Here is a 19,232-nt window from a genome sequence, read left to right on the forward strand (position 1 = left end):
TCAGTTGGTATAGAGAGGATGTTTGGCTTACTTGGCCCACATTCGAGATACTAATATTAAGACACCTATTCTTGAGTCTATTCCAGTAGTGAGTGAATTTTAAAAAGTATTTGTGACTGATTTGCCCAGGTCTCCCACCATATCGTGATATTGATATTTGTATTGATGTGGACCCAAGAACTCGACCTATTTCCATTCCTCCTCATCATATGGCACCAGATAAATTGAAAGAGTTGAAGGAGCAGTTACGGGATTTGTTGAGCATTTATTAGACTGAGTGTATCTCCTTTGGGTGCTCCAGTGTTATTTGTGAAGAAGAAAGATGGCTCTATGTGTATGTGTATTAACTATCGACAGTTGAACAAGGTAACCATCATTAATAAGTACCCAATACCTCGTATTGATGACTTATTTGGTCAGTTGCAGGGTGCTTCAGTTTTCTCCAAGATTGATTTGAGATCTATCAATCATCAGCTAAAGGTTAGGGCGGAGGATATCCCTAAGACAACTTTTCAAACACGTTATGGACTTTACGAGTTTTTAGTGATGTATTTTGGATTGACTAATGCCCCTGCAACTTTTATAGACATGATGAATGGAGTTTTTAGACCGTCTTTGGATTCCTTTGTTATTGCCTTCATAGACGATATATTGATATACTCACGCACCAAGGAGGAACATGAACATCATTTGAGGACCGTGCTTGGGATTCTAAAGAAGAAGAACTTTTATGCAAAGTTTTCAGAGTGTGAGTTTTGGCTTAGTTCAGTAGAATTCTTAGGACATAGTGTCCAAGGAGGGTATCATGGTGGATCCTTAGAAGATTGAGGCAGTTAGAGATTGGGTCAGACCTGCTTCAGTACTGAGATTCGGAGTTTCTAAGGCCTTGCTGGTTATTATAGATGGTTTGTAGAGGGTTTCTCATCTATTGCATCACCATTAACTAGATTGACACAGAAGGAACTGTCTTTTCAGTGGTATGGCGAGTGTGAGGTTAGTTTCCAAAAGATCAAGACTTTATTGACTACTGCTCCAATTTTGACCCTACCCGTGGAGGGAGAGGGTTTTGTTGCATATATTGATGCTTCTCGGATTGGTTTGGGTTATGTATTGATGCAGAAGGGAAAGATGATAGCTTATGCTTCAAGGCAGTTGAAGGTCCATGTCAAGAACTACCCTATTCATGATTTAGAGTTGGCGGCTTTGTGTTTACATTGAACATTTGGAGGCATTATCTGTATGGTGTGCATTGTGAGGTGTTCACGGATCATCGTAGTCTCTAGTATATATTCAATCAGAGGGATCTCAATCTAAGGCAGCGGAGATGGTTGGAGTTGCTCAAGGACTACAACATTACTATTCCTTATTATCCAGGCAAGGAAAATATTGTAGCAGATGCCTTGAGTCGAAAGGAGGCGAGAGTATGGGTACTCTAGCCATGTTACAGGTTGACGAGCGTCCTTTAACTAGGGATGTTCAACCCTTGGCCAATAGATTTGTGAGACTTGATATATTTGAGAACCTGGTAAGGTGTTGGCTTATATGGAGGCTAGGTCATCTTTGCTGGAACAAATTCGGGCTCAACAGTTTGATGATGGTGATTTATGTAACATTAAAGACAATGTGTTAAAAGGAGAAGCCAAGGCTGCAATTCATGATAATGAGGGAGTTTTGAGGATTAATGGTCGTATCTCTGTTCCTCAGACAGGTGACTTGACTTAATTTATCATGGAGGAGGCCCATAGTCTGAGGTACTCTATTCATCCAGGAGCTACTAAAGTGTATCGTGACTTGAAGCAACATTATTGGTGGTGTCGTATGAAGAGAGACATAATAGATTTTGTATCTCAGTGTTTTAACTGTCAGCAAGTGAAGTATGAACATCAAAAGCCTGGAAGTATGAATCAGAGGATGCACATACCCGAGTGGAAGTGGGAGCGCATTGCTATGGACTTTGTGGTAGGGTTGCCACGTACCTTGGGTAAGTTTGATGCTATATGGGTCATCGTGTATCAATTGACTAAGTCTACACACTTCGTGCCTATTCAGAATAGCTACAATTCAGAGAAGTTAGCCAAGATTTATATTCATGAGATAGTTTGTTTGCATGGGGTTCCTTTTTCTATAATTTCATATTCGTGGTACCCAATTTACATCTCATTTCTGGCGTTCTATGCAGAAGGAGTTTGATACTCGAGTGGATCTTAGTACAACTTTCCATCCTCACACTGATGGTTTGTCTGAACGGACTATTCAAGTTCTTGATGACATGTTGCGGGCATGTGTGGTTGACTTTGGTGGTCACTGGGATCAGTTCTTGCCATTAGCGGAATTTGCTTACAATAATAGTAATCATTCGCATTGAGATGGCACCATCTGAGGCTTTGTATGGTAGGAGATGTCGATCTCCAATTTGTTGGTTTGATGCATTTGAAGTTAGACCGTGGGGTACAGATTTGCTGCGCGAGTCCTTGGACAAAGTCAAATTGATCCAAAATAGACTTCTCATGGCTCAGAGTAGGTAAAAGAGTTATGTAGATAGGAAGGTTCGTGATTTGGAGTTTATGGTTGGAGAGAGGGCTCTACTTACGGTTTCACCCATGAAGGGTATGATGAGATTTGGAAAGAAGGGCAAGTTGAGTCCCAGGTATATTGGTCCTTTCGAGATAGTGGAGTGTATTGGTGAGGTGGCATATCGGTTGGCTTTGCCGCCTCGGTGGTCAGGTGTCCATCATGTTCATATTTCAATGTTGAACAAGTATCATCAGGGTGGTTCTCATGTGATTCAATGGGATTCAGTGTTACTTGATCAGAATTTGACTTTTGAGAAAGAGCTGATAACCATTTTGGATAGGCAAATTCGAAAGCTAAGGTCCAAGGAGATTGCTTCAGTAAGGGTTAGGTGGAAAAATCGTCCAGTGGAGGAGGCCACATGGGAGACAGAGTCAGACATGAGGGGTAAATATCCTCATCTTTTTTAGCGTTCAGGTTAGCTCTTTTCTTTTTCCGTTCAAGGACGAACGTTTGTTTAAGTGGTAGGTGATGTAATGACCCGCTAGGTAATTTTGAAAACTAGGATTATTTTGACTCCTTTTAAAAATTTAAAGGGGGTAGTTCTAAAGTATTCGGTCACTTAGAGTACCTAGTTGATGAAAATTTTGATAAATAATGAATATAGTTAATATTTAGTGGGCCTAGTTTATAATTCAATTTAGTATTTTTTTTGTCCCATGAAATTAAGCTAAGTAAAGAGGGGTTAATAATCTTTTAGTCATAACTCAAAAATATAAAATAATACAATAGGGCAAAGATCAGCGGTTGGCTAAAGGTTAACGATGATTCCTGGTAAGCACCTGAATTTCTTCAATTTGTATCAGAAAATTTTATAATGCTAATGTAATAATTTTTTTATTACAGAAAGGAAATCCTATTTCTTTATGTAAACGGTTTTGAGAAGGATCAATAAGATTAAGGGGGGAATCGGATGGGTTAAGTTAGGATGTGATATCGGTGATGAAAAGTTTTAACAGAATATGAGGTTTCTCTTAGTGTGAATATACAGTTAGGTGACTAAATTTGATTAGATTGAAAAAAAACATATGAAAAGGATGAACAAATCTAAAGGGTGATAAAGTTATTTGAACTAAAATAGGAAAGAAATTTTTGTTTATTTTAATCATAAAAGGTAATCATTGAATGATGATTTAATCATTTGCAAACAACCATGTTTTCATAGATGGAATCTGCAAATTCCATGGCCATTATTTACTAAAAAAAAAAATTCGTCCATTAAGTTACAGTTAGTTAATTATTGTCTTAGAATTTTTATTGTTTAATTATTATTTATTTAATTTTCATATAGTAATACTCCTCGAATTTTATGGGTATAGCTAACAAATTTTTGGTGATATCGTGTTACATGAGTATCCTTAAATTCATAATATTTAGAGGAGTTGAGGCTCAACACTAGGCTTGAAATTTAGCAATATGGAATCTTTGACATATAATTTGTAACAAGAGTAGGGGCTGATTGGATATATGAATGAGTTTTGGAGTTTAGGTTAGACACATAATAATTTGAGTACCTATGAGCTTGCTTACTAACGAATATTGCATAATTGGTAGATTGGGAACGTTCTGAAACTTTGCAAAAGGGAAAGGAATAATCTTGAAGGATTGTGGCACGAGATTCGGCATTTAAGGTATGTTAAGACATTTAGACTCATTGAAGGATGTTTTCCTAATTAAAGATTTATAAAAATGAAAATAGACAATGGGGTAAAGGCGAAAGATGGGGGTCTCGTATCAATGGTGTGACAGGCATTTGTACGAGTATCGGTGTTATACAACGGAAAATTTCTTCTATATAATGCGGATTGTAATTTGAGAATTTCAAAAGCATATGGGCATTAGTTGATGTATTATTAACGTGAAATTTTTGTGTGATTGTGTTTTCTTTATTATACCCGTATAATTGTGATAATTGAGGTGGTTATGTAATATGTTTATATTGATTGAGTGAGATGCATCATTATCCCCTTATATTGAAATAATATTTTATACATGCATTGACATGAGATTGAGTATAAGTTTAGCTCGTGGAGATCGTCCGTGCTGGGGATGGTGAGATGTTAAGATTGTAATTTTTTCACGTGGAGACCGTCTGTGCAGATATTGTTTGATAATATGATGGTGTGTTGAGATCGTACGCACAGACATGTGGAGATCTTCTGCGTCGATATATGGACCTCGACAGTCCCCGATGGGTCATGAACTCTCGATATATTTCCGAGGAGTATCATGTGTCTACGGTTGAGTGAGTACTGCGTATTCGGAGACTTATCATTAGATGGTATAATAGTGCGTTGCATTTCATCACATCTTTCATTCTTGATGATTATATGTTTCATTTGGTTTTTGGAAAGTACTTTATTTTGATTTCCTTTATTAATGAAAATTAAATAGTGAGTGTAATATATATATACTTGTATAATTTAAAATTTTATTTTCTTATATAAACTTCGGTCACTACTTCTTTGTTGTCGGTCAATGAGACATACTGAGCACACGTGGTTTCGTACTCATACTACACTTGTTGCACTCCTTGTGATGTAGATTCAATTCCGAGTAGGAGCACATCTCGAGGAGCAGTTTGAGTCTGAGTTTGGAGGGACTTTGAGTTGTGGTGAGCTATTTGGCTGTTCCATGGCCCACGCTCCCTATATCTTTTACTTATTTTGTTATTCAGTATTCAGACAGGGTATCTCTTATGTTAGATTTGTCTTTTTAGTTTCAGACATGCATCGTTTAGAAGCTCTTGTACTTATGACACCAATTCTTGGGTAGTTTTTTATTTTTGCTTTCCGCATTCGTACTTATAAGGAGCTCAGTGATGGAGATTTGGCAAATTTTTGTCTTTTCACTCAGTAGTTAGTTATGTTTGTTAAAATATGTTAGTTGTCTTACCTATTAGTACGGAACATAGGTGCCATCACGACTCGTGATTTTGGGTCGTGAGAGTGAGGTAGTTGTTTGTCATCTCAGCGACCTTCTTAATCCTATTTATGATCTTGTTCTACTCTAGCAACAATGTCATATGAGACTTGTATTTTTTTTACTCGATTGTAATACTTTAGATGCTTGTACACGTCACAACTAGATTTTGGAAGTATTTTTAAGTTGAACATAAATTTCTGTAATTTTATTGTAATGATCGAGATTTAGGATGACTTGTCTTGGTGGAATAATATGAGTGCCATCACACCCATTTTTCGGTCGTGACAAAATGGTATCATAGCCCCAGGTTCATAGGTTTCACGTGTGTACAAGTCGAGTCTAAGTAGAGTCTCGAGGATCGGTACGGAGACGTCTATACTTATCTTCGAGAGGCTATGATGACTTTTAGAAGAAAAAAATCTTCACTTGTTGGACCTCTATATCGTGTGTACTTATTCCCATTTTAATTTTATCGCTTCACTCCATTCACTTTCACTTATGTGATTACTCTTGCTAATCCCTCATGTTAGTATTTGGTGTGTGGTATATGTTTTGAATGTTAGGTTTTTGTAAATGTGGAAGTGATAGACTTAACGAATGTTGTGTTGTCAGGTTTGAAATGTTTAATGATTTGAATAGATTGAGTTATGTCATAACTTGACGAAATATTGTAAGAATATTTAAATGATGAGGTTGAATAGTTCTTCATGAACGCATTATATTTTTCAGAATAGTCATTTAGCAGTTAAAATAATAATTGTGTGGTATTGAAAATATCTTGATTAGTTTGATAATTGGAAGTGAAATGATTAAAAGGATTGATAGGTAATGAACAATGCCACTTTGAAAGATACAATTGGTATAGTAGTCATAACATGTATTGTTGCCTAGCGAATTATCTTGTGTCAATCAAGGTTAGAATATCTTTCATAGATTGAGTGTATATAAAAAGGGATACATATTGTTTTGGACTAGAGACCAAACAAATTTTTGTAGTGTATGTTAGTTACTTAATGGAACATGAATGTGTAGGCTATTTGACTACAATCTTCTTGATAAGTATAGTATGTTCTAGTGGTAGATTTGACAAACTTTCACAATGTGGTACTAGTGGTATGTAAGATGGATTCTTCGATTGTTAATCCTAAATACTAACTACTTAAATAGTTATAACTGATTCAAATGTTTATATAATGAGACCCGATGTTGCATTCATATTTGAAAACCCAACAATCTTGAAGAATGAGTTGAGCATTATTCATAAGGAATCTTTTAGTGGTGAATCTTTGGTACTGTATTGATATGCTTAGGTTGTGAAATGTATCCAACATATTTTAAATTAGTGGTATTCCATTGTAAGCTCCATTGAAGTGGATTGATATTAGGATGAGAAGCTTAAAGATAAATAAAGTCTAAATGAGTATATTTGTGTGAACGTAACTAAGAATTTTAGCAAGGAACACATAACAGTTGAGTTAGTCATTTGAATTATATTGGTATAGATGGATTTGAAATTTCATTTCGATGACAATATTAACTTCGAGATGAGAAAAATGTCGAGTGAGCATAAAGATAAAAAAGAATTTATGATGAAATCGTAATTAAGATTCAACAATATGATAAGGATTGTTGGTTAAACGAATTTTTTATGGTAATAACGACTAACAAGTATCTAATGTGGTGTTTTTTTGTACTATTTGGTGAATAATATGGTTGAATGGAAATTCTAAGAATATGTAAAGACCCTGTTCGAATAAAATTTAAAACATCTACAGTCTTAATGGAAAAGTGTGGATAATTTTTAGAGATATGTGGTTTCGTTTATTTTCCTAGATTATTATGATACGGGTTCATTATATTGGTTAAAAGTTATTGGATAAGATTTGAGAAATAAGTTTCTATACGTTCTATTCGAGTGTGATAATAAGTTATGTCGTTGTTTTGAGTTTGGTAATGACTATGATTGAGTTTTTCGCGAAAGATATGATAAGATCAATAGAGAAGTCATCAAGCTAAGATACGTGAATTCATAAAAATCTTCAAGGTATGAGCTAACGGTAAGGGATAACGGGATTGAGTTACACAGTTGGATTTAAAATTCATGTTTTTCATGGTGAATTTAGGTTTGTGGTAGTGTAATTTTTCAAGGTATGAATTTGTACGGTGATAAATGATCAAACATAGAGTATGAAGCATTTGGGAGGACTTAAAAAAATTAAGTAGTAAATTTGATTACTTTTGATTGTTATACCTAAGGGGGGATTTGACGTAATGTTTTGATTTAAAGGATAGGTAAAAATATCATGGGTTGTTGGTCAAAGGATAAGATTAGTAATCGAGTCAATCAAAGGAACAAGAGTTGGTGTATTGAGGAGTCCAATATACACAAAATTTTGTGTCATGGGAAGAATTTAGGAGAAATTAACGAATAAGACCTCTCGTATATAGTTTGGTTAGGAGTTAAAGGTTATATTGATTTTTATCTCCGACTTGTAATATGACTTTGGATTTTAATTGATTCCGAATAGACCTACTACGATTTTATCATCGATTTTTATAAATGTTGAGTTTTGGCTTAGGTTACAAGCATGATGTGTGAAAGATTATACCTTGTTATATTGAGCTAGATTTTTCAAAATATGATAGACAATTTATGGATATTAATCGGAGTGGACATACAGTTCTACATGGTTAATGAAGATTTGTAGGGAATTGTAACTACTTGGTGGGACGATATAAGTCATTATAATGCACTACATAGGCCTTTGATAGTGAGTACATGTTCTGAGCTTATACTATATAATTATTTGACTGACCAAAAATTTCTATGAGTTTTAGAATGATTCATGTGACGGTTTAAATTGTAGTTAAAAAAAATATATCTGAATTTTTATTGAGTTGACATTGAGTGTGATTCAATTGTTATATCTCATTAGTAATGTACCTTCTGATTTGAAATAAGTTCTATCAGTCTTGGGTGTGACCTGTACTTGTCATGAAATCCTTAAATGGAAAAAGAGGGATCCATAATTGTAAAATTTTGAAAGCGATAATGCGGTTGCTTAGAAGACTTTAATATTAATGACGGTTAGATAGTAAGGTAAATGATTGATGTGGCTATGACATTCTATTAGTAGTAAGAGTGTGAAGTACTGTGAAGAGTATATGTAGTTCGATAAAATAAGTATGTGAGTTATTATGGTAGGTACTAGATAAGTGATTGTCGGTAACTAGAAAATTAAAGAGATAGAGTAAAAGGAATGAAAATGTTTGATGTGGGAACTATCGAATAAGTATCTAGTGTTATTGGACTTTGGTTCTGTATATTTTTATGTGACCATCTACTTCGTTTTTGATATGGTTTGGAGTGTGATTCTCTACTTGTACTCACACATGTTTTCAATCTATGGGTGAATTCCTAGTAGTGGATCGAATGTACCAATCCTGTGATTGTCCTTCTGGTAGGATATCATTCTTGGTTAGAATTATTCATTTCATCTATAAAAGAGATTGAGTTGTTTGAGATAGTAGAAGTATACTAGTGGTTCCACACGTACAACCTTGCTTATCAAAAAATATATAAGAGCTACTATGAGGAGTTGAAATTGTCTAAGAGTGTTGTTAATGGTTTTGCACTTTGAACAGTATAGTTTGTTGATGCTTACATGATCATTTCTTCTTTGGATTAGATAAGTTGGACCGTCCCTTGATATGAATATATGTCTAAAGATCAGATTTTTTTAAAAACTTAAGTTCATGGAAAGATTGTGTTGTGATAATTTTCTTGATAAGATTTCTAATGGTTTATGCATTATGAGTGTGTGGTGCATGGTTTGTTAAATTCCACATCTGGTTGTAGCCAATATTGATTCAGAAGTCTATCTTGGTTATGTAAGAAAAGATTCACCATGAAGGTTGTGTTATGGTCCAATGAATTTCCCTTTAGATAGGGTTCATGAGTTAGTTTGTGACTTGATAATCACTCTTGAGTATTAGATCATTCAAAGTTTGATTGCAAGATTCAATTCATAGTAGTTCATCTTGATAACATGGTATTAAGGAAGAGCTATCTTAGAGAGATGAAGACCAACTAGTAATAACTGTCACGACCCAAAACGTGACGTGAGTGGCATCCACATTTACCCTCCTATGTGAGCGAACAAACCAATCTAAACCCCAGTCATTTACCAATATTTCAACCATAATGAACAAATACAATATGGAAGACTTAAAACTCATTAATATGACCAATAAATAACTTCTAAAATTTATCAATTACTATTCCTAAAATCTGGAAGTCATCATCACAAGAACATCTATCCTCAAATTACTAAATCTAAGAGTATCTAAGAAGCTAAAATATTTAAAAAGCTAGTCCATGCCAGAACTTCAAGGCATCAAGACATGAAGAAGAAGATGTAGTCCAAGCTAGAGGAATTAGCTCACCCTGAAACCTGGTATAATGAAGACTGGCTAGAGTTGCGGTTGAGTTGAAGACGACGGTACGTTTGCTGCACTCCACAATTAACAAGAAAAACATACAAGTAGGGGTCAGTACAAACACAAGTACTTAGTAGGTATCATCGGCCAACTCAAAATAGAAAGCAATATATATCAGATAATATCATAAAATCAACTACAATACTCAACAGATAGCAACAACGATGTGCAAGAATCATTGATAAATAACGTCAAGTACACCCATGAGGACTCAAGCCTCCATACCATACTCATTTGGGAAAAGGTTCATGAAATTGAGTATATTAACATATTTCAAGATTCATTCTCTTTACTACCCTGGTGTCGGAACGTGACACTCCAATCCTCGTCATACTATCCTGGTGTCGGAACGTGACAGTCCGATCCTCATCATACTATCCTGGTGTCGGAACGTGACACTCCGATCCTCATCATACTATCCTGGTGTCGGAATGTGACACTCCGATCCATTAATACTATCCTGGTGTCGGAACGTGACACTCGATCCACTAATACTATCCTGGTGTCGGAACGTGACACCCGATCCACTTATACTATCCTGGTGTCGGAACGTGACACCCGATCCACTAACCTCATTCTTTTAGTTCATCAAGCCTTCCTTTATACCAAGGAATCATCATTAACAAAGGGGTTTCAAAGTTTAGGCGTCAATAGCCTCATCATGCTTATTTTATCACAATTATATAATCACATCATGAAAGCACACAATTAAGCATATAGAAGGGTTTTACAATACTACCTAATACTTATCAATCGCTATTCAGAGTTTACTATGAAAAAACATAAACCATAACCTACCTCAACCGAAGAATTCGTGATCAAGAAATCTACTTTTCCAAAGCTTTGCTTTCCTCTTAGTTTCTCCTCTCTCTCGTTCGTTCGTTCTCCCTCTCCTTGTTCTTTCTATTTTTCTTATTCAAATCATTTTTCTTTTACCCTAATTAGCATGTAATTAAGTAATAAAGATAACAAAAGTAACCCACTAATTAATTCAAGGTTATCTCATTTAACCCCCAAGTAATTGAATTATTAACATTAAACCACTAACTTCATAATTATAAGCAAGAATAGTCCAAAACGCCCCTTAAATCATTTTACAGAAATCCAACCCCGGCAGGGTTACGCAGACTGTGACGGCCCGTCGTGCCTGCGACGGTCCGTTATGCTGCTTCCGTCACAAAGTTCAGAGACTTAATTCCTTGAAGAGTCTGTGACGGCCCGTCATGCCTGTGACGGTCCGTCCTGCCATTTCTTCACGAAGTTCAAAGAGTCGATCTCAGTACCCAAATTTCAGAATTCTAAGTGTTTTGGAACGAGACACTCTCGACGGTCCGTCGTGCTCATGACGGTCCATCGTGGTGTCCGTCGACTAAGACAATTATTACCAGAAATACTCTACTGCTCAAAACGACTAAACAGGTCATTACAATAACTCAAGCTTTGATAACATCGATTATTGTTTCTTCTTATTTCTTATGTTCGAGGATGAACATGGTTTATAGTGGTGGATAATGTAATGACCCGGAAGGACATTTTTGAAAAGATTCATAAAATCACCATTTTACCCTTACCTTGATTTAATTTTGTTTAGTAAGTAAAGTTGATTTGAGAACTTTAGTGTTATTTGTTAATCTCAATTATTTAATTGACGCGTATATTCTTTTTATTAATTTAATTAGTTTGCAGTTAATGGATCAAGCCCCTAACTTATGCAATGCCCTATATGGCCTCTCTGTGAAAATAAATTAGTGAGAGTTAACACTTTATAATTACTTTTAGATGAAAATAAGAATAAATCGAAAAAGAAAAAAAGATTATGGTAACATACCTGCGCCGTCGCACAGAGGCGTAACATCCAGGTAAGAGCACACTAACTCATGTAATTCTATATGAAAGTTGCATGATTTCACACATATATTAATATAATAATAATGACTATTCATTTTGAGGGAGTGGTTAGGCCAAAGTCACTTAGGTTGTGGTAGGTAGAAATAGGTTCGATCATAAAGAAAATTAAAAAAATAAATATACACTAATGTTTACTGGAAATTATGGAATATGCGTTGATAATTTTGTACACTATCTTTTTTGATGATTTCATTAATATAATTTTGTCAATTTAGATATTGACTCAATCTGTAGGTTACAGGTATTATAACTGATTGTTGGATTGATCTTTTCTGTATCTGTTTATCATATTATATTTTAAATTTTGATATATTAAGGTAGATAATTGAATATATGGAGTAGTTTATTATATGAATGCAATTAGAATTATGAAATTGCAGTGCTTGAAGCATAACCCTACACTTCAAATTTTGAAATATGAGGGTTGACATGATAATTGACATCAAAATTTAGGAACTTGATTTTAGTTTGGTGCAAATTTTTTTAGTCTAGGCTAGACCCATAGTATTATGAGTGTTTAGTTTCAAATCTTATTGTGGTCATTTATTTGAATAGATTTCTTTGAGTTTGAAGTTCAACGAAAACGGATGGTTCAAGTTCTGGAGTCATTGTTCGACTATTTGAGGCAAGTGGATTTCTAGACCCTTGCTAAGTGTGTGAAATATGTTTATTTTCTTATGGTATATGTTTTGGAGAAATTAGATTTGGTGATGGGTTGACTTGTCCACATTGATTATGACTAATGATGAAATAAAGAGTATTAAAAGGCAATGTGAATAACTGATTTTGTGTGATGTGTTCATAATGAAGAATGGTTTGAAAGACTTGTTGAGTCATTGTTGATGTTGTGGATTGTGAACTGTTGTGAATGTGTTCATAATGAAGAATTGTTTGAAAGGCTTGTTGAGCCATTGTTGATATTGTTGTGAATTGTGCAGTGTTATGAAAATGGTCATATCTTTTTTATTTGTGTTAATATGTCAATTTCATTATTTCAAGTCATGGTTATAACAAGTGTTATGTGCATTGAGAAAGAATGAGAGGTTAAAGAGGATATACCATTTCGAGCGACGTATCGTGCGCCGCGATAGATACTATATTTTGAGAGACGTATCCCGCTCCACGATTGTTACTATTATCGAGGGTCGTATCATGCGTAGCGACAGATGCATGGACAGAAATGTCCCCCATGGGTCCCAGACTGAGAAACTGCGGGTGTGTATCTCTAGGGAAGACATGCATCACCATACTTGACATTGCATTCCATTGCTTTGGACAAACTTATCATTATTGAACTTGATATTGTTATATGCTGATCTTATAATTGCCTTTTTGTGGAACTTGTAATTTTGAATATTGAGCTTTTTATTGAGGATATGTAATTTGTTGAAGTGTTGTTTAGGATATGTAATTTGTTGAAGTTTTCTTATTGAGGATATGTAATTTGTTGAAGTGTTGTTGAGAATATGTAATTTGTTGAAGTGTTGTTGAGGATATGTAATTCGTTGAAGTGTTGTTATTGAGGATATATAATTTGGCAAAGTGTTGTTGTGGAGGATATATATGTAATTTGTCTAAGTGTTGTTGTAGAGTTACGTGCTATGTAAATGTGAACTATTAGGTTAGACTGAATTTTATACAGGTTGTTATGGTGGAGGTTCGGTTGGGGTTGTAGGAGTACCCGTATTTCTTCCCCTTAGCTTGTGTTTAGACGTTTACTTGCTGAGTACCGTGTTGTTTGGTACTCACCCCTTGCTTCCACAATTTTTTTTGTAGGTTACTAGCCCAGGTTTTTATGATATATTCTCTTCTTTTCTGAGCCTTTTTGGAGATCTTTGAGGTAGCTGTTTGTCATCTCAGCACACCCTCTTAATCCTATTTATGATCTTTTTCTACTCTAGCAACAATGTCATATGAGACTTGTAGTTTTTTTACTCGATTGGAATACTTTAGAGTCTTGTACATGTGAAAACCACATTTTGGCGAAATTTTAATGTTGAACATAAGTTTTAGTAATTTTATTGTAAATGTCGAGATTTAGGCTGACTTGTCTTGGTGGAATAAGATGAGTGTCATCACACCTATTTTTTGGTCGTGACACTCGGATAAAATACAAGTTTACAAGGGACTTGAAATTATTACAAACAAGATCACAAACACTGAGAAACAAGGTGTACGACACTATTTGTTAGGTCTATAAGTTTGTTCTCAAGAATACTTATATCAAACGACGTTTTATAGTAGTAATTATAGATTCTAGTGAAAAATATACATTACTATAAAAAAATTATTTCTTTCAATTCTGAGAAATTTAATTTGATCACATTATTTTAGGTAAAATTGAACCACATTCAGACTTTACAGCTGAAGATTTTTGTTTGCAAGCTGTCGTCTATATAGAAATAATAATGAAGACTCCACGTGTTCCAATTATTGTTGGAGGGTCAAATTTGTATATTGAAAAAATTTGTGGAAGATCATGTGTTCATGTTCAAATATAAGTATAAATTTGCTTTATTTTTATTGGTGTTGAGCCATCAGTCCTGAACTGTAGAGTTGACATGAAGGTTGACCTAATGGTCAACGCAGGTAAATTTTGTTATTATTTTATGTATCAATCAAGATATACTATCATGCAGCTAGCTAAAAAATTTTCTTATACAATTTTCTTAATGATAATTTTGGTTATCAAATATATGTTCTACTAAATAAAACTATTCTTTAAATTTTTATTGCATGCAGGGCTAGTGGATGAGGTGCGACAATTTTTCATTCCAGATTCAGATTACACCAAAGGAATCTGATGGTCAATCGGTGTCCCTGAAATGGACAAGTATTTAAGGGAAGAAACATATATAGACGGAGATGATGAATCAAAGCATATGATTCTTCAAGCTACAATTTCAAATATCAAGCGTAATACTCGTATAATAATATGTGATAAGTGCATCATATTATTGCTAAAGACTTTTTGAAAGAAGATAGAAAAGAAGTTCTTGACGAAGCAGGACGAATACTATTTTGCAACCATGCCTAGATATTGTGAAGAGATTTCTCAAAAAAGATCATCACAATGTTATTATTGAGTGTACATAAACTGTCATTATCACAATCTTTTGTTTTGGTCTTTTTTATTTTGGACCTATTTTTCACAATTTGTTTCTCATTACAAATATATATGCATGATATGACCCTTATTTCTATATATGTTACTCTTGCCTGTAAAAAAATTCTTATCTATAGATGAAATATTTATTTTAAGTTTCGATCCAAGCCCAAGCCACAAGTCCTAGTCCAAGTCTTCTATATTTAATATATATTAATACAAATACATACGCACATTATTACATGAGATCACTCACAATGTCAAGCAAATCGAGTGATAAAATAATAAATCACCATGAATGTTCAGGAAGATTCCACCCTAAAAGTATTTTGAAGAATAGAATTCTTAACTCAATACTTACAAGTGTTAAATAGACAAAGAAGATAAATTAGAAAATTTTGAATCTATCGGTAATGAATATATTCTACCTAATTCTATCACGATGATAGAAGCTTGATTAAATAAAGTACTTATCTATTATTAAATGGTGCACAACTTAATATAAATACTCTTAATTGAAATAGTTATCGAAAATTGTTCACTTCCCTCTTATGGAATTAGACTTAACAGTTATGATGTGTTGTTGAATAGTGTAAGATTTGACGCATTATCACTTGAATATTTTCCGTCAGAAATATTATTGAGTTCTTTGTACAATTCTTTTGTAACTACTTTTGATCTTATAACAGTATACATCTAGAAACGTTATTCTAAAATAATTTAAGCTAAATCACCAAAATTTAAGGTGACATATCTATTAATTTTTTAATGAACTATTCTTATTCTAAAAGATATGAATTTAAATGTATCTAATTTGGTTTACTAATTAACAAGTCAATAAAAAATCACATTTTTACTATAAAAGCCCTACTCTATGTGATCTTCTAACAACGTACACCAATATTGTAACAACCTGTTTAGTCGGTTCGAGCAGTAGAACTATTTTTGATAAAAACTGACTGGGTCGACGGACCGTCATGGACACGATGGACCGTAATGGACTCCGTCGTCCCATACTTGTGTAATTTCTTCTGCTGCCCTCCTGATTACCCTCGAAAAAAGGTAGGACGAACCATCATAGGCACGACGGTCCGTCGAGGGTCTTTGTTCCAAAATACTTCAACTCTGAAATCTGGGTACTAGGATCGACTCTCTGAACTTCATGACGGAACTGCAGCATGGACCGTCGTAATTACGACACACCGTCACAAGTTGCGTAACCTCACTACTGAATTTAAATCTCTAAACTTTGTGATGGACCTGCAGGAAGGACCGTCATAGATACGACGGGCCGTCACAAGCAGCGTAACCCTGACTTAGTCAGACATCCGCTAAAAGTTTTAAAGGGGTGTTTCGGACTATTCATGATTATAATTATGAAATTAGTAGGGTAAGTTCAATAATCTATTTACTTGGGGGTTAAAGAAGATGATAGGGAATAAATAACGTGTTACTTTATCATAATTTATAATATGATAATTAGGGTAAAAGAAAAAGAATCTGCAAAAGAAAAATAAAAAGAACAGAAATGGAGGAACGAGTGAGCGAGAGAGAACGAAGAGGACAACAAAGGCATTGGGAAGGTAGCTTGCTTGATCACGATTCTTCAGTGGAGGTAGGTTATGATTTTTTTTCTATGTGATAGATAAACTCTAAATAGCGATCGATATGCATTGGGTGGTATTGTAAAGTCTTCTATGTGCTTAATTGTGTGTTTGCATGTTTGATCGTGTAATTGTGGTGGGTTATAATGATGAGACTGTGGAATCTTCAATCTTAAATCGACTCTATTAAGATGACGCCTTGACATAGAGAAGACTTGATGAAATAAGATAATGAGATAAATGGAACGGAGTGTCACGTTCCGACACGGTAATAATGGATCGGAGTGTCACGTTCCTACACAGTAATATTGGATCGGAGTGTCACGTTCTGACACGGTAATATTGGATCGGAGTGTCACGTTCCGACACGTATTAGGGGATCGGAGTGTCACGTTCCAACACGGTATAGGGGATCGGAGTGTCACGTTTAGACAAGATAATAATAAAGAGAAAGAATCTTGAATTAGATTAATATATTCAATTTGAAGAATCTATTTCCTAAATGAGTATGGTGTGGAGGCTTGAGTCCTCATAGGTGTGCTTGGTGTTGTTGCCAATGGTTCTTGTACTTGTTTCTTGTCACCTGTTAAGTATTGTGGTTGATTTCATATTATTATTCAGTATATATTACTTTCTATTTTGAGTTGGCCGATGATACCTACTCAGTACGTGTTCCTTTTACTGACCCCTACTTGTATTTTCTTCTTGTTGATTTGTGGAGTGCAGCAAGCGTGCCATCGACTTCGACTCGTCCTCAGCTCTAGTCAGTCTTCAGTACATCAGAGTTCAGGGTGATCTATTATTCCTAGCTCGTGCTGGATTCTCTCCTTCACGTCTTGATGTCTTGAAGTTCGGACATGGACCATCTTTTTGCTTATTTTATCTTCTTAAATACTCTTAGATTTAGAAATTTGAGGATAGATGTTCTTGATGTGATGACTTCCATATTTTTGGGATAATAATTGATAAACTTTAGAAGCTTATTTATTTGGTTATATTAATAAGTTTTGGGTCTTCCGGATTATATTTTGTTCATTATGATTTAAATATTGGTAAATTTTGGGGTTTAGATTTGTTGGTTCGCTCACCTAGTAGGTTAAGGGTGGGTGTCACTCGCGGCTCATTTTGGGTCGTGACAAATATCTTTATCCTAAAATAAATTTTAAAATAATTACAAAAATTCAATTTGACATATCTATAAACTTTTAAAAGTCATTCTTATCTTAAAATCTTTCAGTAATTATGAAATTTGTATGTCAATTAATAAGTCCACAAAAAAATTTTATTATAAAAGATGAATATAAATTTTTTTTCACATCCACCATGGAGAAAAAATTATATTTTTAGATAGTATATTTAAAGTCAAGTAAGGTTTCTACTTACTAGCTTTATATTTACAAAATGTTTTAATGGCTGACATTATGAATTCACTATTATAAACTAATTATTGTTATTTTTTGTGTAGATAAATGAATACTTTCACAAACCATGAAGAGTTCAACAAGTAGAAAGTGATCTTCCTAATATGGGCCACAGGAAAGGAAAATCCCGTCTCTCTGTTGACCTTGCCACCCAATTTTGAGATGAAATAATAAACTCGGATAAAATGTAAATTTACAAGGGACTTGAAATTTTTATAAACAAGATCTCACACACTGAGAAATAAGGTTTACGACACTATTTGTTAGGTATATGTGTTTATTCTCAAGAATACTTATATCAAATGACTACCTATATAATTTTATCGTAGTAATTATAGATTCTAGTGAAAAAAATACTTTACTATTAAAATTTATTTCTTTCAATTCTGAGAATGTTAATTTGATCACATTTCTTAGGTGAAATAGAACTAGATTCAGTCTTCACAGATGAAGATTTTTTTTGCAAGTTGTCGTTTATATAGAAAAAATACTGAGGACTCAACGTGTTCCAGTTATTGTTGGAGGGTCAAATTCGTATATTGAAAAACTTGTGGAAGATCCTGTAGTAATGTTCAAATATAAGTATGATAGTTACTTTATTTGTATTGATGATGAGCAATCAGTCTTGAACTGTAGAGTTGACATGAGGGTTGATCAAATGGTCATAGCAGGTAATTTTTGTAACTATTTTATGTATCAATAGAGATATATCATGCAGCTAGCTAAAAATTTTCTTATATAATTTTGTTAATAATACTTTTGGTTATCAAATACATGTTCTACTAAATAAAACTCTTCTTTAAATTTGTGCTGCATGCAGGGCTAGTGGATGACGTGCGACAGATTTTCATTCAAGATGCAGATTACACCAAAGCAATTCGATGGTCCATCGGTGTCCCTGAAATGGAAAGATACTCAAGGGAAGAAACAAATATAGACACAGATAATGAGTCAAAGTAGATGATTTTTCTAGCTTCAATTTCACGTATTAAACGTAACACTCGTATGTTAATATGTAACCAACTTGACATGATTCAACGATTAATAAGCGAGAAAATATGGCCAGTGCATCATATTATTGCTACGGACATTTTCAAAGAAGATAGAGAAAAAGATGTTAAAGAAGCATGGACGAATACTTTTTTGCAACCATTACTAGATATTGTGAGAGATTTCTCAAAAACGATCATCACAATA

The 19,232-nt window shown here is 34.2% G+C and overlaps 1 protein-coding gene across 1 annotated transcript; it reads left to right on the top strand.

Moving 5' to 3' along the window:
* The first annotated feature begins 2,564 nt into the window (after positions 1 to 2,564).
* On the top strand, positions 2,565 to 18,995 carry LOC138339314 (uncharacterized). The gene is made up of 3 exons (XM_069290906.1): positions 2,565 to 2,958; positions 18,518 to 18,706; positions 18,856 to 18,995. Exons 1-3 carry the CDS (start codon positions 2,565 to 2,567, stop codon positions 18,993 to 18,995), a joined length of 723 nt encoding a protein of 240 aa, XP_069147007.1.
* Positions 18,996 to 19,232: the final 237 nt, after the last annotated feature.

The sequence above is a fragment of the Solanum lycopersicum genome, chromosome 11, assembly GCF_036512215.1.
Source record: "Solanum lycopersicum chromosome 11, SLM_r2.1".
Taxonomy (NCBI): domain Eukaryota; kingdom Viridiplantae; phylum Streptophyta; class Magnoliopsida; order Solanales; family Solanaceae; genus Solanum; species Solanum lycopersicum.